Source organism: Heterodontus francisci, chromosome 46 (genome assembly GCF_036365525.1).
Source record: "Heterodontus francisci isolate sHetFra1 chromosome 46, sHetFra1.hap1, whole genome shotgun sequence".
In the NCBI taxonomy this organism is placed as follows: Eukaryota; Metazoa; Chordata; class Chondrichthyes; order Heterodontiformes; family Heterodontidae; genus Heterodontus; species Heterodontus francisci.
The window spans coordinates 13958982-13984970 of NC_090416.1; the positions used below are offsets into that span (position 1 = coordinate 13958982).

Genomic DNA, 25989 nt, shown 5'->3' on the forward strand with positions numbered 1-25989 from the left:
GACCTGAGCACGAATATCTAAGCCAACGTACTCGGTGCAGAACAGAGTGAGCAGTGCAATGTTGGAGGTGCTGTCCTTCAGGGAGAGACTAAACTGAAGTCCTGCCTGCCTCAGATGGATGTTAAACATATCGTGGCACTATTCTGAAGATGAGCAGGGGAGTTCCCCGCAGCGTCCGGGGCCAATAGTTAACCGTGAAGCAACATCACTACAAGACTGGTCATTATCTCGATGCTATTTGTGGGACCTTGCTGTGTGCAAATTGGCTGCTGTGTTTCCTGCCTGACAACAGAAGAAACAGTTCCTGTACCCACTCCTGACTGTTACCCTTGCAGAAAGCTTCCATGTGGATGTCAGGCAAAGACAGGATCAAGCCCAGCTGTGACGCCCTTCACAGTCAAACAGCCGGGGTGCCCTCAAAGCTCACGGGTCAAGAATGGAAATTGTGAACACTCCAGGGCAGCTGGCACCCATGCTTTTAAAGACAAGGACTCTTAGTGGCCTTGAGGACATCGTCACAATCTAATTGTGTGCATGGCCCTCTACGTGATTTGACAGCTGTTGGTTAAATTCCTCCTGGGGTTTTATTTTTGTGTGACTGAGATAATCCGACAGGAATAGGCCCACTTTAACATATTGTCAGCCTCCTGGCGGATGGATTAGACAGGAATGCAACGGGTGGAGACCAGAGAAGAGTAATGTTGTTCAAAGTAGCCTGGAAAATAAACTGTGATAAGACTTCCAGTTAGCAGCTTTGGGAAATAGGCAGCTCTGTAAAAGTTGGAGGGACTTCCCAAATTTTTTTTTAAAATTCGGTGATGGCATTGCTGGCAAGGACGGTATTTGTTGCCCATTCCTAGTTGCGCTTCAGAAAGTGGTGGTGAGCCGCCTTCTTGAACCTCAACACTCTGTGTGGTGTGGGTAAGCTTTACAGTGCTGTTAGGGAGGGAGGTCCAGGTTTTTGACCAAGCGTCAGTGAAGGAATGGCTGATATATTTCCAAGTTGGGATGGTGTTGGCTTGGAGAGGACCTTGCCGATGGTGGTGCTCCTATGCGCCTGCTGCCCTTGTTCTTCTCGGCACCCCACCCTCCGCCCGACAAACAGCAAAGAAGCAAATGACCAGACCATCTGTTTTAGTGGTGTTGGATGAGGAATATATATTGGCCTGGACACCAGAACATGGATGCAGGAAGAGGCTATTCAGCCCCTCGAATCAATTAGAGCATGGTTCACCTGTGCCTCGACTCCATCTAACCACCTTGGTTCCACATCCCTTGCCAAACAAAAATCTATCAATCTCAGGTTTTTAACTTTTCAATTGACCCCCAACCTCAGCAGCTTTTTGGGGGAAGAGAGTTTCCAGATTTTGAATATGCTTTGTGTAAAGAAGTACTTCTTGACAGCACCCCCAAAACGGTCCCCTTGGTTCCCAACACAGGAAATAGTTTTTCCTCTGTCTGCCCCATCAACTCCTTTAAACACCTTAATTAGATCACCGGGGTGGGGATGGGGGAGGGGTGGGGGGGGGGGTGGGTGGTGGGGGTGGAAACCCTGGTCTTCTTCCAGCAGTGGCCATGGGATCTTTTGCATCCACCCGAGAGGGTAGACAGGGCCTCAGTTTAATGCCTTGTCTGAAAGATGGCACTTCCAACATTGCAGCACTCCCTTAGTACGGGATGAGGAGTGTCATCCTGGATTATATGCTTAACTCTCTGGAGTGGGACTTGAACCCACAACCTTCTGACTCAGAGGCGAGAGTGCCACCCACAGAGCCACGGCTGACAGCTGATCTCAGCTGCAGTGGTAGATGGGCCACTCCAGTTTGCCTCATTGACCTGGGTTGAGTCAGGAACATCGACCAGGGTTCCTGCTCTTGATCTACCCTTGCATTGAATTGAACGCATGGAGATCAGGATGGTGTGGTCCTGCGATGTCCAGACCCAGTGCACTCATCTTCAAGGCTAGGACAGGAAGAACAACCACTGAGGACACTGTGGAAACTACACCCCAGCAGAACGACCTTCATAGGTTAGATGTAGGTTAGTTTTTTCCACTTGCATAGCAAAACCAAAAATAGAGGATGTCAATTCTAGACAGTCACTAATAAATACAACAGGAAATTCAGGAGAAACCTCTTTACCCAGACAGTGGTGAGAATGTGGAACTCACTACCACAGGGAATGGTTGAGGAGAGCAGCAGAGATACATTTAAGGGGAAGCTGGATAAGTACATCAGATGTAAAGGAACAGAAGGTTGTGCTGACAGGTTGAGATGAAGTGGTTGAGAGTAGGCTCATATGGAGGCTAAACAACATGGACCAGTCGGGCCGAAAGGCCTGTTTCTGTGCTGTAAATTATACGTTCGTCTATGTCAAGAGTCAGATGGAGAGAAAAAAAAGTGAGGAGAGCAGCTGTTCACTCGTAATAGAAAACAGTTGTCCATTGGACCCAGATACAAAGCACAGCGTGATTGCTTGGCAACCAGCCAGCCAATCATTGTCTCACCCTTGGCCATGTCTCGAAGTGTGGACAGTGTCCAACTGGCTGATTAAAATACTCTCAGGTTGGGTTTCGGAGACGAGGGGAGATATCATATGGTGTGACAGGGAGCAGCGGGCCACTTTGCAACTGACCGTCTCTCGCTCTCAGACGCTCTCAGCCCCTCCAAAACATAAGGGAAGAGTCTCTGTGCCATTACCTTTGTTTCTTCTTTGTCGTAAGGTGTGAATTAAAAATACAAAATGGAGGCCATCAAGAAGAAGATGCAAATGCTGAAACTGGACAAGGAGAATGCCCTTGACAGAGCAGAGCAGGCTGAGGCGGATAAGAAGGCAGCAGAGGAGAGGAGCAAGCAGGTGAGAAGGACAGGAGTTGGTTTAAAATTGAACCCAAGCTCTTTGCTTCCCTCCTCACAGTCTGAGGGAGGGAAAGTGCACCAGGTGGTGTGGTACTAAGCCACGTGCACTAGGAGGGTCCCATATTGCACGTTATCTTGATCGAGGCAGCGGTTTAGGTAACGCAGTTGGTTTCAGTGTCCTTATGTTGGTCGGCTGTGGTTGGGGGGTGGGGGTGTTCTGTGGGAGACAAAGTCATACTCAGTCCTGACTGCTATTCTGTCACCCAGCTGGGCAGTGCATGCGTTTGGATGTCGGGGGGGCGGGGGGGGGGGGGGGGGGGGGAAGTGGCGGGTTGGATTGGCGTTTGATCACAACCACTCCCCTGCACTCAAGCTCCTTAGCTCACTGTGCAGGCTTATCAGTGCAGAATGGCCCCTTCAATGAGGCACCAAGATGTGCTCGTGAAACCTATCCCCGGGCTAGAGCCCATGATATGCCCGAGCAGCCATTCATAGCGCAGGTCTGAATAATGTCAGGCCATTCAACTGTGCAGGGCATCAAAGCAGAGTGCCAACTGCCGCACGGGTATGCATTTCCCACATGAATCACTATATAGCGATCAGGGGAGTTAAGCTTATCTGATATAAGCTAGCTTACAGGTGCTAGGACCAACTTTAACGTCTCCTATTGAGATCGATGCATAAAAAGTACAAATTGGGGTGGATACTGGAATGTTCTGAGCAATACTGGGCAATGCATTCACCCTCCAAGCCATTGGAGCTATTCATTAAATTGGAGAGGCTGCAGAGATTTGCTGCAATGGTAACACCGATGAGGAACTTCAGTTGTGTGGAGAGACTTAGAGAAACTGGGGTAGCTCTCCTTCAAGCAGAGAGGGTTAACGGCTGTTTTAATAGATCTGTTCAAATTTATGAAACATTTTGATAGAGTAGATAAGGAGCAACTTTCTACTGACAGGAGGGTAGCAATCAGAGAACACAGATTTAAGATATTTGGCAAAAGGACAAGAGCAGAGATGCGAATGTTTCTTATGCAGCTGGTTGGTATGATCTGGAATGCATTGCCTGAAAGAGTTGTGCAAGCAGATTCAATAGCAACTTGCACAACAATCTTTCTAACAATCAGCCTAACAATCTTTCCTACACCCCGCATCATAACAATCTCTCATACACCCCATATTACTCATTGGAACATTCCCTGAATCCTTCCAACCTTTTACTGCAACTCTCCAATATCCACTTCTTACTATACTCTGATATATCGCACACCCGTCACTGTAACACTCTAATATATCCCAAACCTCTCACTGTAACACTAAAATACTCCACACCCTTCACTGTAACACTGAAATATTCCATACATCTCACTGTAACACTCTGTTATACCCCACACCCCTCACTGTAACACTCTGATATATTTCACAACTCTCACTGTAACACTCTGATATATGCCACACCCCTCACTGTAACACTCTGATATATTTCACAACTCTCACTGTAACACTCTGATATATGCCACACCCCTCACTGTAACACTCTGATATATCCCACACCCCTCACTGTAACACTCTGATATATCCCACACCCCTCACTGTAACACTCTGATATATCCCACACCCCTCACTGTAACACTCTGATATATCCCACACCCCTCACTGTAACACTCTGTTATACCCCACACCCCTCACTGTAACACTCTGATAGATCCCACACCCCTCACTGTAACACTCTGATATATGCCACACCCCTCACTGTAACACTCTGATATATCCCACATCCCTCACTGTAACACTCTGATATATCCCACACCCCTCACTGTAACACTCTGATATATCCCACACCCCTCACTGGAACACTCTGATATATCCCACACCCCTCACTGTAACACTCTGATATATCCCACACCCCTCACTGTAACACTCTGATATATCCCACACCCCTCACTGTAACACTCTGATATACCCCACATCCCTCACTGTAACACTGATATATCCCACACCCCTCACTGTAACACTCTGATATACCCCACATTCCTCACTGCAACACTGATATATCTCACATTCCTCACTGTAACACTCTGATATATCCCACACCCCTCACTGTAACACTCTGATATATCCCACACCCCTCACTGTAACACTCTGATATATCCCACACCCCTCACTGTAACACTCTGATATATCCCACACCCCTCACTGTAACACTCTGATATATCCCACACCCCTCACTGTAACACTCTGATATATGCCACACCCCTCACTGTAACACTCTGATATATCCCACATCCCTCACTGTAACACTCTGATATACCCCACATCCCTCACTGTAACACTGATATATCCCACACCCCTCACTGTAACACTCTGATATACCCCACATTCCTCACTGCAACACTGATATATCTCACATTCCTCACTGTAACACTCTGATATACCCCACATTCCTCACTGTAACACTGATATATCCCACACCCCTCACTGTAACACTCTGATATACCCCACATTCCTCACTGCAACACTGATATATCCCACACCCCTCACTGTAACACTCTGATATATCTCACATTCCTCACTGTAACACTGATATATCCCACACCCCTCACTGTAACACTCTGATATATCCCACACCCCTCACTGTAACACTCTGATATATCCCACACCCCTCACTGTAACACTCTGATATATCCCACACCCCTCACTGTAACACACTGATATATCCCACATTCCTCACTGTAACACTCTGATATATCCCACACCCCTCACTGTAACACTCTGATATATCCCACATTCCTCACTGTAACACTCTGATATATCCCACATTCCTCACTGTAACACTCTGATATATCCCACACCTCTCACTGTAACACTCTGATATACTCCACACCTCTCACTGTAACACTGATATATCCCACACCTCTCACTGTAACACTCTGATATATCCCACACCTCTCACTGTAACACTCTGATATATTTTAGTTTAGAGATACAGCACTGAAACAGGCCCTTCGGCCCACCGAGTCTGTGCCGACCATCAACCACCCATTTATACTAATCCTACACAAATTCCATATCCCTACCACATCCCCACCTGTCCCTATATTTCCCTACCACCTACCTATACTAGAGGCAATTTATAATGGCCAATTTACCTACCAACCTGCAAGTCTTTTGGCTTGTGGGAGGAAACCGGAGCACCCGGAGGAAACCCACGCAGACACAGGGAGAACTTGCAAACTCCACACAGGCAGCGCCTGGAATTGAACCCGGGTCGCTGGAGCTGTGAGGCGGCGGTGCTAACCACTGCGCCATATCTCACACCTATCATTGTAACACTAAAATACTCCACACCCTTCACTGTAACACTGAAATATCCTACACCTCTCACTGTAACACTCTGATATATCCCACCCGCCTCACTGTAACACTGAATTACTCAACATCCCTCACTGTAACACTCTGGTATACCCTGCAACATCCTCAGTAATACTGCAATATTCATCACAAATGTCCATATATAACTTACGTTCAGTTTGTTTAACATGAGTCTTGCTATTTTGTTCTCTTAGTAATCTTTTTTCTGTACCTCTCTCGCCGTTTCTTTCTCCCTCGCTCCTTCTCTGACAGCTGGAGGATGAGCTGGCAGCAATGCAGAAGAGGCTCAAAGGGACAGAGGATGAGCTCGACAAGTATTCAGAGGCCCTGAAAGATGCTCAGGAGAAACTGGAGCTGGCTGAGAAAAAAGCTGCTGATGTGAGTGAGAATGTTCAAAATATTATTTGAGGTGGAAAATCAGCCATATTGAATGGCAGAGCAGGCTTAACAGGCTAAATAGTCTACCCCTGCTCCTATTTCTGATGTTTCTCCTTTATTTATAATGTCTTCTTCCTCCGACATCTCAAAACCTCCATTTTCCAGCCAAGGTGGTAGCTGACCAAATGACCTGCACTGCTCCGCTCTTGAGCTCGCCCTCATGTGAAGCCAACTCATTATTCTGAAGGTGGTGGAACCTGCAGGCACCTGGATCACCTCTCCGACCACCCTGTCAGGTCACCTGTGGGTGTACTAGCTGAACTGTTTGCCCTCACCCTACCTTTGGTTAATAGCGTGTAGGGCTCTCACCTCACAGTCAGAAGTTTGCCAATTTGAGTCTCACTCCAGAGATTTGAGCACATAACACACTCATTGCAGAACTCCGTCTGCTCCTTTCGGGTGGATGTAAAAGGCGGCACAGTGGCGCAGTGGTTAGCACCGCAGCCTCACAGCTCCAGGGACCCGGGTTCGATTCCGGGTACTGCCTGTGTGGAGTTTGCAAGTTCTCCCTGTGTCTGCGTGGGTTTTCTCCGGGTGCTCCGGTTTCCTCCCACAAGCCAAAAGACTTGCAGGTTGATAGGTAAATTGGCCATTATAAATTGTCACTAGTATAGGTAGGTGGTAGGGAAATATAGAGACAGGTGGGGATGTTTGGTAGGAATATGGGATTAGTGCAGGATTAGTATAAATGGGTGGTTGATGTTCGGCACAGACTCGGTGGGCCGAAGGGCCTGTTTCAGTGCTGTATCTCTAATCTAATAATCTAATCTAATCCCATGGCACTATTCCAAGGAGTGCAGAGCGAGTTCTCTCCAGTGCCCTGGACAACATTTATCCCTCAATCGACATCACTTTTTAAAAAAATGATGATCTGATCATTATCACATCGCTTTTTGCGGGAGCTTGCTGTGCACAAATTAGCTACAGCATTTCCAACAATACAATGGAGACTACACTTCAAAAACAAAGTACTTCATTAGCTGTAAAGCGGTTTAGGTCAGGAAAGGTGCAAACCCTTTCTTTTGGGCTTTTATAGCTCAAATTGTTGAAATTTGTCTATGGGGAAACACAAATGCAAAGGTCACGTGACACAGGGAAAGGCACTGCTGTCTCCTGGTTGGGAGAACCGCGCAAGACCTCCAGTGTTAACTAACTGCACAAGAAGTGGGTTTCTAAGTTGCATCTCACAATTGACAGTCCAACCCAATCGTATGGCTGATTCGCAAATTAACTGCATGATGCTTGCCTAATACTTCCAACTGTATTGGAGTGTACCTCCTTGCAGGGCTCTGGGGTCAGAGCGGGGGAACTGGGACTGACTGGATTGCTCTACAGAGAGCCGGCATGGACTCGATGGGACGAATGGCCTCCTTCTGTGCCGTAATGACTCCTCAAAGCAACAGACTTCACCACAAAGAGGCAGGGTAACTGGGTTACAGTGGAGATCGTCAGTTGAAGAGCCAGCACCAGCAGCTGCACAATGGACTGAACGGCCTCACACCATGCTGTCATTTTCATGATTCTACACGCACACAGCAGAACAAACCCTGGAATCCTGTGGGCTGGTCCTGTCTTCTCCACCTAGCGGGTAAACATTATTGCCATACGGGAGGCACTGGGGGCAGGGAAGGGACTGCTCAGCAGTGAAGGAAGAACAGGAGCAAGCCATTCAGTCCCTCAAATATGTTCTGCCACTCAATTAGAGCATGGTTGATATGCATCTCAACTCCTATGCACCCGCCATGGTTTCATAATCCTTTATATCCCTGCCTAACAAAAATCTATCAATCTACCCTGTGCCCCTATCACTGGCTGCTTAGAAACCTAGGAACAAGAGGTCATTCAGCCCCTCTAGCCTGCTCCAGCATCCAATTAAGATCATGGCTCATCTGTGCTTTAAATTCCATCTCCTGCTCTGGTTGCGTATCCCTAATGCTTGCTCAGCATCTTGCGTTTTTTTCCAAATGGGGAAATTACACGGTACATGGGGGGAACGCCACGAAGGACAAGGAGGATGCAAGCCCACCAAAATATAAAATGCCTTCACCGTTGTTCATTCCCTTTGGATCCAAAATAAGGTCGGAACTGCATTCCAGCTTTCTGTATGCCATTCTGAGCCACCAGTTACCAAGAAACAGAGGATGCGATCCCTCGGAGGTTAAACATTCCGGCGCCTGTCACTCAGGGCACCCCTCCCGGCAGGCAGTAAATTACTTCCACGGGTGCCAGAGAGATTTAACGATGAATGCTCCGAATTCCAAAAATAGTCTCGTCTCCAAATGTTTTGACAGTTGGGAGGATTAAGCCCTGGAAATGTCCAAAGGTTGAAATCACCGATTTGAAATGGTCATCCTTTGTGTGTGTGTCCCTTCTATTTTTTTCCCCCTGAAGGTACTGACTGGCACTGCAGAACCATTCCACAAGAGGGAGTGACAGTGCTACCGACAGTTATCGCACAGAATCGTGGCTTCCCCAGTGACTCGCTGCCGTTCTGCTACCGACTCCATAAATTGGCGCCCAGTGAGAGGGGCAGTCAAAACTACAACTAACTCCACACCCAGGTCACGGTTACATAGAACGTACAGCACAGACGCAGGCGATATGACCTAACTGGTCTATGCCGCTCCACACGAGCCTCCCTCCCACTACCTCTTCATTTATTCTTTCTTTTCTTTTGGGCCTCCTTATCTCGAGAGACAATGGATACGCGCCTGGAGGTGGTCAGTGGTTTGTGAAGCAGCGCCTGGAGTGGCTATAAAGGCCAATTCTGGAGTGACAGGCTCTTCCACAGGTGCTGCAGAGAAATTTGTTTGTTGGGGCTGTTGCACAGTTGGCTCTCCCCTTGCGCCTCTGTCTTTTTTCCTGCCAACTACTAAGTCTCTTCGACTCTTCATTTAACCCCATCAATATCACCTTCTACTCCTTTCTCCCTCAAGTGCTTACCTCACTTAAATGCATCTATGCTATTCGCTTCGACCAACTCCATAAGGTAGCAAGCTCCACATTTTCGCCACTCTCTGGGTAAAGGAGTTTCTTCCGAATTCCTGATCAGATTTATTACTAGCATATTTATGGCCCCTAGATTTGGTCTCATGCAAGTGGAAACATTTTTTTCCAAATCTACCCCTTTAAACCCTTTCATAATTGGATGGGCACTTGAAAGAAATAAACTTGCAAGGCTACGGGGATCGAGCAGGGGAGAGGGACGGACTGGATTGCTAAGTGGAGGGTCAGTATGGACTCGATCGGCTGGATGGTCTCCTTCAGTGTTGTAAATTACTATAATTTTTTTTTAAATACTTTCATGGGATGTGGGCATCGTTGGCAAGGCCAGCATTTGTTGCCCATCCCTAAATGCCCTTGACAACTGAGTGGCTTGCTAGGTTTCAGCGGGCAGTTAAGAGTCAAACACATTGCTGTGGGTCTGGAGTCACATGCAGGCCAGACCAGGTAAGGATGACAGATTCCCTTCCCTAAAGTGAACCAGATGGGCTTTTACCACAATCAATTGCAGAATTTAAATTCCACCAGCTACCATGGTGGGATTTGAACCTGGCTTCCCAGGGCCTCTGGATTACTGGTCTTGTGACATTACCACCAATGCCACCGTCTCCACCAAATCTTAAAGGCCTCAATCAGGTCACCCCTCAGCCTTCTCTTTTTTGGGAGAAAAGAGCCCCAGCCTATTCAATCTTTCCTGATATTTGTAACCTCTCAGTTCTGTAAATCTTTCCCGTACTCTGGTGCCTCTATATCCATTTTACAACATGGAGAGCAGATCTGTGCCCAGTAATCCAAGTATGGCATAACCGATGCTTGTTACAAGCTGAACAGATAAACAGCCCTCAGAACCCAAGTAACTCGTTCATACTTACGGTTCAAATTAGGCCTGGTGATTTGCAAAGGGCTGTTCTTAGCACTGTCGCTTTATTAGTGGATTAATCTGAAATTAGAATCCCGAGATGTGTTAGTATCAAAGAATGGAAAAAATGTGCGGTTATATAGCATATTTCACAGCCTCCGGACGGTGCAAAGCATTTCACAGCCATGGAAGCACTTTTGAAGTGTAGTCACTGTTGCAATGTCCGATGTTTGGGACATTTTGTTACATTGTGTTTTGCACAAGATAAATACGTATGTGGGAGGCCCAACTTAGTTCATTCATCCAGAAATACTAACGTCCCGCATTGAAGTATCTATTTGAGTATTGCTGAAAACAGACATTTTGTCGAAGCTTTTCATCTTGCACTCATCAGGACAACTTGCAAGTATACCAATGCAAGATACTAGATGTGATTCCACGATTGGACAATATTTGTTAAATAATCCTGTGTGCTAAGAATTACACTGACAACAATTTAAGATTGTCAGTTGGGCTTGCAGTGTGGTGCATCTGCGCGTACTGGAAGCTACATGTTCTTTGTGGACATGTACACACGCTTGTTCCAGCTAAACAAAATAAGTGACAGCCATTCGCTGGTTCATTCCTCAGGGCAATGCCTTGACCAATCAGAGTAAAGCTTCCTGGTTCAAATTTCAAACAAAGCTTGGCAGTTAACTGTCAGTCACCATAAACTGGTGCATTCTCCATGGCACGTCTCTACCAGAGTTCACTTGCTAACCAATCGGCACTCTCTTCTCATACAGTATTAAGTTGTTGCTTTCCCTTACATTGGTATTCTTGCAAATTGTTCTGACGAGTGCAAGATGGAAAGCTTTGACAAAATGACTGTTTTCAGCAATTCAGTTCTGTACTACCAAATGACTATAAGCATCTATTTGGTTTTTAAATGATTCGTGATGTTTGCCACTCCCTGTGAAGTGAGACTTCCTGCTATGTGTCTTAATTAACCATTTTTGGATTTTGAAGGTCTCAACGTCAAACGTTGATCCATCCTTCAGATGGGGTTGAACTTGCGTTTTCCAGCTTTTATGTGGGATGCGGCAATATTTGGAGGGTTTTTCTTTTAGATTCCTCAACATTTGGAGATTGATCTCTCAGATTCCCTGTCATTGTGTTTCATGGGGCAGCATGAAAAGATTCCCAACAGATTTTCTGACCCTTGAGGGAAAGGGCATATCTCACTGCATTCAGAGATTTTTCTCTCAGATTTCTACAACATTTGGGCGCTTTTCTCTCAGATTGCTGACAATTGAGGGTTTTTAAATTGGTGACACCCTGAAGTTCGGACATTATTCTGTCAAATTCCCCAATATTTGTAATTACTTTTCCAATCTAGAGTATGACCAACTTGTGAGAGGATTTCTCCCACAACATTTGGAAAGATTTCCACACGCTGGACAACTTCCAAAGCGATTTCTCTCAGTCCAGCCAACATTTGGGGGAAGATTTCTCTCAGTCCGGCCAACATTTGGGGGAAGATTTCTCTCAGTCCGGCCAACATTTGGGGGGAGATTTCTCTCAGTCCGGCCAACATTTGGGGGGAGATTTCTCTCAGTCAGGCCAACATTTGGGGGAAGATTTCTCTCAGTCCGGCCAACATTTGGGGGAAGATTTCTCTCAGACCGGCCAACATTTGGGGGAAGATTTCTCTCAGTCCGGCCAACATTTGGGGGGAGATTTCTCTCAGTCCGGCCAACATTTGGGGGAAGATTTCTCTCAGTCCGGCCAACATTTGGGGGGGAAGATTTCTCTCAGACCGGCCAACATTTGGGGGAAGATTTCTCTCAGTCCGGCCAACATTTGGGGGGAGATTTCTCTCAGTCCGGCCAACATTTGGGGGAAGATTTCTCTCAGTCCGGCCAACATTTGGGGGGAGATTTCTCTCAGTCCGGCCAACATTTGGGGGAAGATTTCTCTCAGTCCGGCCAACATTTGGGGGGGAAGATTTCTCTCAGACCGGCCAACATTTGGGGGAAGATTTCTCTCAGTCCGGCCAACATTTGGGGGGATATTTCTCTCAGTCCGGCCAACATTTGGGGGAAGATTTCTCTCAGTCCGGCCAACATTTGGGGGGGGAAGATTTCTCTCAGACCGGCCAACATTTGGGGGAAGATTTCTCTCAGTCCGGCCAACATTTGGGGGGAGATTTCTCTCAGTCCTGCCAACATTTGGGGGGAGATTTCTCTCAGACCGGCCAACATTTGGGGGAAGATTTCTCTCAGTCCGGCCAACATTTGGGGGGAGATTTCTCTCAGTCCTGCCAACATTTGGGGGAAGATTTCTCTCAGTCCGGCCAACATTTGGGGGGGAAGATTTCTCTCAGACCGGCCAACATTTGGGGGAAGATTTCTCTCAGTCCGGCCAACATTTGGGGGGAGATTTCTCTCAGTCCTGCCAACATTTGGGGGGAGATTTCTCTCAGTCCGGCCAACATTTGGGGGGAGATTTCTCTCTGACCGGCCAACACTTTTGGGGGGGGGGGGTGGAGATTTCTCTCAGTCCGGCCAAAATTTGGGGAGATTTCTCTCAGACCGGCCAACATTTGGGGGGGGGGGGGATAATTTCTCTCAGACCGGCCAACATTTGGGGGGGGAAGATTTCTCTCAGACCGGCCAACATTTGGGGGGGAAGATTTCTCTCAGACCGGCCAACATTTGGGGGGAGATTTCTCTCAGTCCCGCCAACATTTGGGGGGAGATTTCTCTCAGACCGGCCAACATTTGGGGGGGAAGATTTCTCTCAGACCGGCCAACATTTGGGGGGAGATTTCTCTCAGTCCCGCCAACATTTGGGGGGGATATTTCTCTCAGTCCCGCCAACATTTGGGGGGATATTTCTCTCAGTCCCGCCAACATTTGGGGGGAGATTTCTCTAAGACCGGCCAACATTTGGGGGGGGAAGATTTCTCTCAGACCGGCCAACATTTGGGGGGGAAGATTTCTCTCAGACCGGCCAACATTTGGGGGGGAAGATTTCTCTCAGACCGGTCAACATTTTGGGGGAGATTTCTCTCAGTCCCGCCAAAATTTGGGGGGATATTTCTCTCAGTCCCGCCAACATTTGGGGGAAGATTTCTCTCAGACCGGCCAACATTTGGGGGGGAAGATTTCTCTCAGACCGGCCAACATTTGGGGGGGAAGATTTCTCTCAGACCGGCCAACGTTTGGGGGGAGATTTCTCTCAGTCCCGCCAACATTTGGGGGGGAAGATTTCTCTCAGACCGGCCAACATTTGGGGGGGAAGATTTCTCTCAAACCGGACAACGTTTGGGGGGGGAAGATTTCTCTCAAACCGGCCAACATTTTGGGGGGGGGAAGATTTCTCTCAGACCGGCCAACATTTGGGGGGGAAGATTTCTCTCAGACCGGCCAACATTTGGGGGGGAAGATTTCTCTCAGACCGGCCAACGTTTGGGGGGAGATTTCTCTCAGTCCCGCCAACATTTGGGGGGGAAGATTTCTCTCAAACCGGACAACGTTTGGGGGGGGAAGATTTCTCTCAGACCGGCCAACATTTTGGGGGGGGAAGATTTCTCTCAGACCGGCCAACATTTGGGGGGATATTCCTCTCAGACCGGTGGAGGCTGTATTTCTCTCTGCTTTTATCTGCGTTTGATGGACGGTTGGTGTTGTCCGGATATTGTCCTTCAAACCGCGCTCTCACCCCTCCCCCCACCCTGTGCTCGCGCTCCCGCCGTCGCGGTCAATGCGCGCCCCGCTTCCACTTACTCCCCCGCGCGCTCCCGCTCCCACGCCCCGCCGGCGCGCTCTCGGCGTTGCGCTGACGTCACTTCCTGGAGACGCTAGCGCTGCCCATTCCCCCGTCCGCCCTACCGTTGCTGGGTGTCTCTGACAGGAACCGAGTCAGTGCGAGCGGCGCAGCGGAAACACCACTTCCCTGCCCCCCCCCCCCCTTCCTCCATCCCTCCCGGCGTTTGCTCTGCTCCGGCTTTCCCGATGGCCGGGACGTGTCTCGAGGCGGTGAAGCGGAAGATTAAAGTGCTGCAGCAGCAGGCGGACGACGCCGAGGAGCGAGCCGAGCGCCTGCAGCGGGAGGTGACGGCCGATCGCAAGGCCCGGGAGCATGTGAGTGACCGCGGGGTGGGGGGAGAGAGAGAAAGGGAGGCCGCTAACTCAGCCTGGTAGATACAGGGACTCGCCTGTCCTCTTCCCGCAGCCAAGCGCCGGATACCACAGTAAAAACCTCATCGCTATGCGCATGCGTGATGGTGCTGGCGCGCGCATGCGCAGTATACTCACCGGCGTAGACATACTGTGTGGGTGGGGTGTGTGTGTGTATGGCTGTACAGCATCCCCTTTTCCCCTGGTGTGTGTGCGCCTGTACAACATCCCCTTTTCCCCTGGTGTGTGCCTGTACAACATCCCCTTTCCCCCTGGTGTGTGTGAACCTGTACAACATCCCCTTTCCCCCTGGTGTGTGCCTGTACAACATCCCCTTTTCCCCTGGTGTGTGCCTGTACAGCATCCCATTTTCCCCTGGTGTGTGTGTACCTGGACAGCATCCCCTTTTCCCCTGGTGTGTGTGAACCTGTACAACATCCCCTTTCCCCCTGGTGTGTGCCTGTACAACATCCCCTTTCCCCCTGGTGTGTGTGCGCCTGTACAACATCCCCTTCCCCCTGGTGTGTGTGCGCCTGGACAGCATCCCCTTCCCCCTGGTGTGTGTGTGCCTGGACAGCATCCCCTTCCCCCTGGTGTGTGTGCGCCTGTACAACATCCCCTTCCCCCTGGTGTGTGTGCGCCTGTACAACATCCCCTTCCCCCTGGTGTGTGTGCGCCTGTACAACATCCCCTTCCCCCTGGTGTGTGTGCGCCTGTACAACATCCCCTTCCCCCCTGGTGTGTGTGCGCCTGTACAACATCCCCTTCCCCCTGGTGTGTGTGCGCCTGTACAACATCCCCTTCCCCCTGGTGTGTGTGCGCCTGTACAACATCCCCTTCCCCCTGGTGTGTGTGCGCCTGTACAACATCCCCTTCCCCCTGGTGTGTGTGCGCCTGTACAACATCCCCTTCCCCCTGGTGTGTGTGCGCCTGGACAACATCCCCTTCCCCCTGGTGTGTGTGCGCCTGGACAACATCCCCTTTTCTCCTGGTGTGTGCGCCTGTACAACATCCCCTTCCCCCTGGTGTGTGTGCGCCTGTACAACATCCCCTTCCCCCTGGTGTGTGTGCGCCTGTACAACATCCCCTTCCCCCTGGTGTGTGTGCGCCTGTACAACATCCCCTTCCCCCTGGTGTGTGTGCGCCTGTACAACATCCCCTTCCCCCTGGTGTGTGTGCGCCTGGACAACATCCCCTTCCCCCTGGTGTGTGTGCGCCTGGACAACATCCCCTTTTCTCCTGGTGTGTGCGCCTGTACAGCATCCCCTTTTCCCCTGGTGTGTGCCTGTACAGCATCCCCTTTTCCCTTGGTGTGTGTGTGCCTGGACAGCATCCCCTTTTCCCCTGGTGTGTGTGTGTGCCTGTACAGCATCCCCTTTTCCCCTGGTGTGTGCCTGTACAACATCCCCTTTCCCCCTGGTGTGTGCGCGCCTGTACAGCATCCCCTTTCCCCCTGGTGTGTGTGCGCCTGTACAACATCCCCTTCCCCCTGGTGTGTGTGCGCCTGTACAGCATCCCCTTTTCCCCTGGTGTGCGCCTGTACAGCATCCCCTTTTCCCCTGGTGTGCGCCTGTACAGCATCCCCTTTTCCCCTGGTGTGCGCCTGTACAGCATCCCCTTTTCCCCTGGTGTGTGCCTGTACAGCATCCCATTTTCCCCTGGTGTGTGTGTACCTGGACAGCATCCCCTTTTCCCCTGGTGTGTGTGCCTGTACAGCATCCCCTTTTCCCCTAGTGTGTGCCTGTACAACATCCCCTTTCCCCCTGGTGTGTGTGCGCCTGTACAACATCCCCTTCCCCCTGGTGTGTGTGCGCCTGTACAACATCCCCTTTCCCCCTGGTGTGTGCGCCTGTACAGCATCCCCTTTCCCCCTGGTGTGTGTGCGCCTGTACAGCATCCCCTTTCCCCCTGGTCTGTGTGCGCCTGTACAACATCCCCTTCCCCCTGGTGTGTGTGTGCCTGGACAGCATCCCCTTTTCCCCTGGTGTATGCATATCTGCGTCTGTGTAACATTGTCCTCCACCTTTCTTGAGCCATGCTGAGGTGAGAGTGACTGCCCTTGACATCAAGGCAGCATTTGACAGAGTATGGCATCAAGGAGCCCTAGCAAAACTGAAGTCAATGGGAATCAGGGGAAGAAAACTCTCTGCTGGTTGGAGTTGTACCTAGCACAAAGGAAATTGGTTGTGGTTGTTGGAGGTCAATCATCTCTTGCACATTTCCCTGTGACATTGCTGGTAGTGATTCAAAGGATACTCTGTTAGTGTGTGAGGGGGGCAAAGTTTTCAGAGAGTAAGTGACAGTGAGCAGAAGCACGGACTTGCATGCAAGACGTTTTAAGGTATGCCAGAGGCAATGCTTCGTGAGCTGCTTTATGTGAAGGAACTATCAATAAAATGTGATGGGGGGTTGTGGGAGAGGGGGCAGTATTGCAGGAAGAATTACATCGTGTATAACATAGAGAAATGGGTTATTCGGCCCATCTGCTCCCTTCTGGTGTTTATGCTCTGCGTGAGCATCCTCCCATTTTACTTCATCTCCCCCTATCAGCATATCCTTCTATTCCTTTCTCCCTCGTGTTTATCCAGCTTCCCCTTAAATGTATCTCTGCTATTCACCTCAGCCACTCCCTGTGGTAGCGAGTTCCACATTCTCACCACTCTCTGGGGAAAGAAGCTTTTCCAGAATTCCCGATTGGATTTGTCAGTGACTGTCTTACATTAATAGCTCCCTAGTTCTGCGCTCTCCCTGCACTGCCGTCCCTCCGCCCCCACCAACCCTTAGAAGTGAAAATATTTTCTCCAGCTCTACCCTATTAAACTTTTTAATTATCTTAAAGGCCTCTATCAGGTCACTGTGTTCCCCCCCCTCCCCATTAACAGCAACTGTTGGCATGTGTGGTGTCAGGTGGAAGGGTGTGGGAATGCACCACCCAGCAGTTCACTGGCTAATGATCTGAAGGAGGGAACCTCAGCTGTCTGTTTTTTCTCTCCACATTTCCTCCCTGCCTGTCTGGGAGGCAGATCATTCAGTCAGGAAGGTTATTGGGTTTGGAAGTGATGGCGCATGTGGTTAAATAGCTGCAGACATTCCATTCGAAGGTGGTATTTGAGGAAGGGAAAGTAAGAGAGATACCCAAGGGTGCTAGTGCTAGTGGAGCCAAACCCTTGTAAGAGTGAGGATCTTCAGGTGAGCCAGGGGGCTTGGGAATGTAGGTGGTTATCCTGTATGGAGGTGCTGACGTGGGCCTGTTATGGGGTTAGGTGTACCTCGAGAGAAACAGCTCAAACCCCTGATGTGATCTGTGGCTCTAACGCCTGACTGACTCCAGAAAACTATGAACTGGCAATCTGGTTTCCTTTTTAGAGAAGTGGTTCTTGAAACCAATGCAACAGTGTGACACAGTGATTCAGAAACCAACCATCTTACTTACTGTTTCATTCTTGGGGAACTCCAAATTTCAGTGAGCTGCAGTGTTGGCAAATAACCAGATTGGCCTAGTGAGCCTGAGGAGTCATTGTGGATCAGTCCCAAATCCCACCATAAATAGGTTACGCGTCCTGGTAGAATTCTACCATTGTTTTAACGATATTTGGACTTTAAGGCAGCCCAAAACTATGGGCTATAAGTATAAGATAGTCGCTAACAAATCCAATGGGGAATTCAGGAGAAACCTCTTTACCCAGCGAGTGGTGAGAATGTGGAACTCGCTACCACAGGGAGTGGTTGAGGTGAACAGCAGAGAAGCTGGATAAGCAGGAGGGAGAAAGGAATAGAAGGATATGTTGATCGGGTGGGGAGGAGGAGAACAGAAACACTGGCATAAACCTGTTGGATCACATTCGATGTATATTGGGTAATATCTGGAGTGAAATTGTTTATCCCACACCCCTCAGATTTTGGGTGCACTTTCACAGGTACCTGCAGCTCTCCAGTTTCTTGCCATATTGGGGAGTCAGTGTTGTGCCTATTTTTATCCTCGTCCAGTGTGAGGGCAACAGCACATCTTTCCGAAACGCCTTGGCACCCCTGGTCTTAGAGGTGTAGGTGCTGAATAGAAACCAGAGGTGGTGGAGGCCTGTTGGGATGGGTGTTAAAGATCCCATGGCACTAACTGAAAGTGAGCAGGGAGTTCTCCTGGTTTCCCGACCAACTGCCATTTAAAAAAAAATATATAGTCGCTCTGTTGTGATTTCACTCTGCAATGGGTAATTGCATTCTATGTGAAGTATCGTAGGGTAGTTGGAGATGTGATGAGAGGGTCTGTAAATTCAGTGCATAATAGGGGTGTTAGAAGGTTTTATTGGGATTTGCTGTAAATTCTGTGAGCCCTCTTACTATCTGCTTATGTGGCTCGGAGCCAAATTTTGTCCGATAACACTCCTGTGAAAACTGCTTGGGAACGGTTTACTATGTTAAAGGCATTATATAGAAGCAAGTTGTTGTTGCAATTGGGATTAGAGAAATGGCCAGTCACCGGAGCTACAGGGGGTTACAAACTGAGCCGAACTATAAACTATTTTGTTCTATTAATGGCGACATGCTTTCGACAGTGTTTCCTTCCCCTTAAACGTTTGCTGTTGAAGATGCATCGTTGAGTGTGTGTGGGGTGGGGCACGGTGGGGGGGGGGGGGGGGGGGGGCGGGGGGAAGGAGGAGGTGCAGACTGACGTGAAAGGGCAATTTTTAAGTGTGTTAGATTCTGTGACTACATTTTGTGGTGCAGGAGGCAGGTTGAGTAAAAGCAGATGGATCCTGTGTAAAGAGGAAGTGGCTGCAGCAGTGGTGTGACTTGCTGTGGAAAATAAAGGCACACTAATTCTGCTGAGCTTTGAGAACACCCTGCAGCTTGTTCAAAAGGGGACACTTATAATAATGTGACCAGATTTGAAACTAGTGTGTTTGCAAAACCAAGGGTGGGGGGCTAGGCTTTCACTTTGACTGTTTTAAAAAAAGAACTTGTAGCTATAAGCACAGAAGGAGGCCATGTAGCCCATCATGCCCCTGCCAGATATGGCGACTTTCACAAACCTCAGGATGTCCCAATAAAATACTTTTTAAAAACGTAGTCACTGTTGTGATTTAGGGAATCATGGCTGCCAGCTTGTGCACAGCAAGGTCCCATAACAGCAATGAGCAGTTGAGGGTTAAAATGTTGGACAGGACACTGTTGGTGTTCTTCAAAATAGCACTATGGGGATAATTCACACCCGCCTGCGAAGGCAGATGACATCTCGGTTTCACGTCTCATCTGAAAGGCGGTACCACTGCCAACACAGCAGTCCCTCGGCACTGCACTGGACTGTCAACCTAGATTATGTGCTCAGGCGGGGTTTGATCCCACGACCATGAGACTCAAAGGCAAGAGTGCTGCTACTGCTGGGCTATTGTCTGGAGGAAGGAGAAGAGAAAGAGACAGAAAGGGCAATGGAGAGTGAAAATCTATTCCATAATATGTATGCGGTCTGCTTCTAATAATTAAAAGTCATTTTTGCACCAAAAAAAAATCAATTACCTGGTAATTTCACTCCTCCGCCTCGCTGCCACTGCCCAACGTGAAGGACATAGCAGCTGAACTCAGTCCCAGTTCTTGCTTGAGGACGGAGTGATCAGAAGGAGAGTTCTTTGGCTTTTTTCCCCTTCTTCTAGGGCGGCACAGTGGCGCAGTGGTTAGCACTGCAGCCTCACAGCTCCAGCGACCCGGGTTCAGTTCTGGGTACTGCCTGTGCGGCGTTTGCAAGTTCTTCCTGTGATCGCGTGGGTTTTCGCCGGTTGCTCCGGTTTCCTCCCACAGCCAAAGACTTGTAGGTTGATAGGTAAATTGGCCATTGTAAATTGCCCCTAGTGTAGGTAGGTGGTAGGAGAATGGTGGGGATGTGGTAAGGAATATGGGATTAATGTAGGATTAGTATAAATGTGTGGTTGTTGGTCAGCACAGACTCGGTGGGCCAAAGGGCCTGTTTCAGTGCTGTATCTCTAAATAAATAAATAAACTTCTTTTCTCTGAGTGCCCACCCCCCCAAAGCCCAAGATGCTGAGGGCAACTTTAACATTCCTACTGTCCGACACTAGAGGTCATAAATGTAAGGCAGTCACTAATAAATCCAGTAAGAAATTCAGAAGAAACTACTTTTAACCAAAGAATGGTAAGAATGTGGAGCTCACTACCTTATGGAATAGTTGAGGCGAATAGCATAGAGGCATTTAAAGGGAAGCTAGATAAGCAGATCATCTGTTTTCAGTAATGTTGGTTGAAGGATAAATATTGGCCAGAGCACTGGGGAGAGCTTATCTGCTGCTCTTTGAAATAGTGCCGATAGGATCTTTTACATCCGTCCAATATGTATTTTATGCACTGACCTAACAGGGGCTGAGGGTTGAGATTTGAACTATAACTAATTTGCTGAGACCATCCAGAGTGCCACTACTAACACCCGGGCGATCTCATCCCACCTCTGGGATTGATCTTGGAACCCTGGTCTGTATGACAGAGCTAGTCCCTAGGCTGTCAGGGGCATCTTACACTTCAACCTACTTCTGTGAGCATTGGATGCCAGGAGTCGGAGGCTGACGGTGCAAGAGGAATTAGTCGATGGCTCTGTTGGTTTTTAGATTAGATTAGAGATACAGCACTGAAACAGGCCCTTCAGCCCACCGAGTCTGTGCCGAACATCAACCACCCATTTTATACTAATCCTACACTAATCCCATATTCCCAACAAACATCCCCACCTGTCCCTATATTTCCCTACCACCTACCTATACTAGTGACAATTTATAATGGCCAATTTACCTATCAACCTGCAAGTCTTTTGGCTTGTGGGAGGAAACCGGAGCACCCGGAGAAAACCCACGCAGACACAGGGAGAACTTGCAAACTCCACACAGGCAGTACCCGGAATCGAACCCGGGTCCCTGGAGCTGTGAGGCTGCGGTGCTAACCACTGCGCCACTGTGCCGCCCCACTGTGCAGAGTCATCGATTAGAAATGCCTTGATTCTAGCTGCGCTTCAGAACTTGAGCACATCATGTAGGCTGATATTCCTAGTGCAGTACAGGGGGAGTGCGTCGTTGTCAGAGGTGCTGTCTTTTGAATGAGATGTTAATTGCATCCCGTGCTGCCTGTTCAGTTGGGCATAAAAGAGCCCAAGGTATCATTTGAAGGAGTTTTCCCAGTCTCTTGGCTAGCATTCCTCCCTCTACCAGCACTAAACTGTTTTAATTTAATAACAATGGGTGACTACCCTTCAAGAGGGAAGAGACTGAGAGGAAGTGAGACTGGAACTGGTGGGGAGAAGCAGAAGTGAGCTGCTGTTGAATGTTTGAAAGTGGTTGGGGTTACTCCATCCCCTCTCCCCTCCCGCCCCCAGAGGAAAGAAACTTCACTGGGTGGTGTCGGACTGAACCATATGAGCTATGGTGGTTCCTGCCTTTTATTGCTGGTGTCTGCTGGGGTGGCAGTAGAGAAAAGAAAGAAACTCTCTTGTACTTCTATGGTGCCCTGCACAACCTCAGGATGTCCTAAGGTGCTTTCCGGCCAGTGAAGTACTTTGGAAGTGTTGTCACTGTTGTAGGAAATGCAGCAGTCAAGTTGCGCGCAGCAAGGGCCCATAAATAGCAATGAGGTGATGACCACATTATCTGTTCTCACTGTTGTTGGTTGAAGGAGAAACATTGGCTGGAGCATTAGGGAGCACTCCCCCACTATCTTCAAATAGCACCATGGAATCTTTTATTTCCACCTGAGAGGACAAGACGGGCCTCAGTTTAACATCTCATCTGAAAGACAACACCTCCGACAGTGCAGCACTCCCTCGGTACTGCACTGGAAATGGCAACCTAGATTTTTTTATGCTGAAGTCTCTGGAGCAGAACTGAGCTGCGTTGGACTGTCCCAGGGTTCGAGAGGGGGGAACATCCAGTTAGAGGATTCCCCTTTGCTATCCAGTGACCTATGCTGAGAAATTGCCTGTGCACTGATAGATAAGCTGCCTGGCTGTGGGTGATGCTGCCATGATTTCCCAGTATAGCTTTGTCTGTTAGTGCCCCCGTCTGGGCAGGATGCTAGACCGAGGACAGAAAGTGAAAGGTAGTTCTCTGGTGGGATAAGGAATTGAAAGTTTTAAATTTGTCTTTTGGCAAGTGGAGAGGCTTTTGATGGAGCAATAGTCTCCAAAGGCAATTATCAAATGTTGCAGCACAGAAACAGCCCCTCAGATTTACACTAGGGCTATCTCTCTCCATGATATCCAACTCCCTGAAGTTTAGGAACATTTTCGACAAGGGCCATTTTTTTGTGACCTGGAGTGGAGATGCTGGGTTGAAGGGAAGGATTGTTGGACAGTGGGGTCTTAAAATGTCCGTGTGAACCACTGCAACAGACAAATGGGGTCTCAGTGTAAACACCTAACATACAAAGAAAGCACCTCAGGCAATGCTGCACTCCCACAGTTCTGCAGAGGGGCTGTTAGCCTAGACTATTGCTCAAGTTCTGCAGTGGGGCTTGAGCTCATGCCCTTCAGAGGGGAGAGTACTGCCCCTGCAGAGCCAAGCTGACAGACTGCTGCTCGTGTTGAAGTGTGTACCGCTTTGGATCCGGCACTGGTTTTAACTTCTGTCATGAGCTCTTTCTTCAAAGTATGTTAGCCTCTTAATTTCCTCCCACATTTCTGCCTGTGCACACATTCCCTTATACAGGTACGCCATCATAGCCTGATCTTTCCCTCGAAATATGTCCTGTGCACTTCCAGCAGGGGGAGGTCAGTGGATAATGATCAGGAGTGTAATTCCTGGCTACTTCTTTCCTCCTTTAAACACTGCAGCACTAACGCCACTTGCTGCACCTCGTACTCTCCCCAAACATAGCCGTGGAGCAGGGATCATATCTGGGACCCATGTGGTCTTTGCAATTTTTTAAAAAATTCTTCCATGGGATGTGGACGTCACTGGCAAGGCCAGCATTTGTTGCCCATCCCTAATAGCTCTAGGCCATTTCAGAGGGCAGTTAAGAGTCGACCACATTGCTGGAGTCACATGTAGGCCAGACCGAGTAAGGACGGCAGATTTCCTTCCCCAAAGGGCATTTGTGAACCAGATGGGTTTTTTACGACAATCGATGATTATTTAATGCACCACATACTGGAACTAACTTTCAATTGCAGATTTTATTAGTTTATTTTATTAATGAATTGAATTTTAAATTCTACCAGCTGCCGTAGTGGAATTTGAACTCTTGTCCCCAGGACATTAGCCTTGGGCCTCTGGATTTCTAGTCCAGTGACATTACCGCTACACCACCATCTTCCTCTGTGGGTGCAGATAAGCCCAATAGTCTTGGTGGAAAGAGATGAAATGTCAATATTTAACAGCTTTTTGTTTGACCCAGCCTATCTGGGCATGGTACAGTCTGTCCCCACAGTCGAGAGTCAACACTTGAAGACTGGTAGCATTGTTAGCTGAACAAACAAGAGCTAGATTTTACTTTTTGGCTGCTGGACGCGTCTTCTGATTGAAGACCCACAGCCTGAATCGAGAGTCAGTGAATTAAGTTCACTATTTAGTGAGTGACAGCTTCCTGCTTCGCTGGTTTTTCTCCCCGGAACTGGTACACATCGCACTGTCACGGTTGGTCTGACTCCAGGAGGTAGCACGGTGTGGCAAAACTGTTGGATGTGGTTGGTTGCTTCCTTCCTGAAAGTACAGCAATTCATAGGGGTGGCTTGTCTTAATTTGTTGGCAGCTAAGTTGTTAAAATATTTTGCTTCCTTCACAAATATTCTGACTAAAATTTCATGTGCTTTTGGATTGAAAACTCAAGCAGATCTGCCCTGTTAAGGGCACATTCTTTTTTACTTCAAGGTTTCCGCCCTCTTACCTGTACTGCCCCTGTCTGGGGTTTCAGCTGACTCTGGTACTTAACCTACGGGTTAAATCCCTGTATGGCACTCGCCCCCTCTCTGTCTCTGTCACCTCCTCCAGCCCTACAACCCCCCGCAATCTCTGCTGTCCTCCAATCCTGGCCTCCTTGAGCATCCCCGGACTGCCAATGCTCCACTATTAATGGCTGTGCTTCAGCTGCCTGGGCCCTAAGCTGTAGAGTTCCCTCCCTAACCCTCTCCACCTCCTTTAAGACATTTCTCAAAACCGACCTCTTTGACCCAGCTTTCGGTCACCTGTCTTAATAACTTCTTTTACGTTGGCATCTATTGTTTTTTTGAAGCAGCTGGGGACATATTACAACATTGAAAGGTGTTATAGCAGGTGATTGTTGTACTCTGTATCCCGACAGCATTCAGGCCCACCCGTCGGTTGATTTGATTCTTTTGCCAGAGATGAAAGGTGATCCTGGACAAAGAGTCACGTACTGGGGCCTGGGCTCTCTTACTTACACTTTACAGTCTTGCATTTTGCAGCACGGAAGGAGGCCGTTTAGCCCATCATGTCTCTTTGAAAGAGCTATCCAATTAATTCCACTGCTGCACCCACAGATGTTGCGAAAGGGGATCGAGAGTTATAGAGATGTTTAATAACACTGCTCAGTTCTTTCTTCCCCCTTTGGGGAGGTTAAGATGAGAAAACGCTGTCCTTGTGGTAAGGACGGACTTGCGTTTTCTATTGTGCCTTTCACAATCTCAGAATGTTCCAAAGCGCTTCACAACCACTTTGGAAGTGTAATCACTTGTAGGAGGGATGGTGGGATCTGAGCAGTCCATGATACAATTATCAGGCACAGACTGTGGATGGAATGGACTGATGGGCCAAATGACGGTTGTTTTTGTCCTTGTTCTTGTGCTTGATCTGCTGGCGACTTTAGTTTTCAGTAAGGCTCGCTGTACCTGGCTCCATCACTCACTGAGCTATTTTTCTTTTCTCTTGCCTAGGCCGAGGCGGAGGTGGCCTCCTTGAACAGGCGCATCCAGCTGGTTGAGGAGGAGTTGGATCGTGCCCAGGAGCGTCTGGCCACCGCCCTGCAGAAACTGGAAGAGGCCGAGAAGGCAGCGGATGAGAGCGAGAGGTGAGGCTGAAGGAGGAACCGTTTTAAGGCACTTCTTTCCCCAGAGAGTGGCGAGAATGTGGAACTCGCTACCACAGGGAGTGGTTGAGGGGAATAGCAGAGATACATTTAAGGGGGAAGCTGCATAAACACATGAGGCAGAAAGGAATAGAAGGATATGGGATAGGGTGAGATGAAATAGGGTTGAGAAAGTATAAATGCCAGCATGGATCAGATGGGCTGAATAACCTGTTACTGTGCAGTACATTTTATGGAATTTTGATGTCCAGTATGGTACAATATCC

General features: G+C 48.8%; 2 protein-coding genes across 4 annotated transcripts in view; one reads left to right on the top strand and one right to left on the bottom strand.

Annotated features, from left to right (window-relative positions):
- The window catches only part of LOC137356920 (protein GOLM2-like), a 52504-nt gene extending 37709 nt beyond the window's left edge, over window positions 1–14795 (bottom strand). Inside the window, exons 1-2 of one of the 3 annotated variants that reach the window (XM_068022769.1) lie at window positions 14731–14795; window positions 10543–10610 (exon numbers count right to left, since the gene is read on the bottom strand). Coding sequence is in view for 1 of the 3 variants with exons in the window: in XM_068022767.1 (XP_067878868.1) it covers window positions 6381–6398 (18 nt within the window). In the remaining 2 variants the exon portion in view is untranslated. Of the gene's footprint in view, window positions 1–6380; window positions 6414–10542; window positions 10611–14704 lie in introns of those variants that run through there. The other 2 variants (XM_068022768.1, XM_068022767.1) reach the window with 2 other exon arrangements.
- LOC137356922 (tropomyosin alpha-3 chain-like) overlaps window positions 14427–25989 on the top strand; it is a 42748-nt gene continuing 31185 nt past the window's right edge. Inside the window, exons 1-2 of the mRNA XM_068022770.1 lie at window positions 14427–14656; window positions 25572–25705. Coding sequence (XP_067878871.1) covers window positions 14528–14656; window positions 25572–25705 — 263 coding nt within the window. The 5' untranslated portion in view covers window positions 14427–14527. The remainder of the gene's footprint in view (window positions 14657–25571; window positions 25706–25989) is intronic.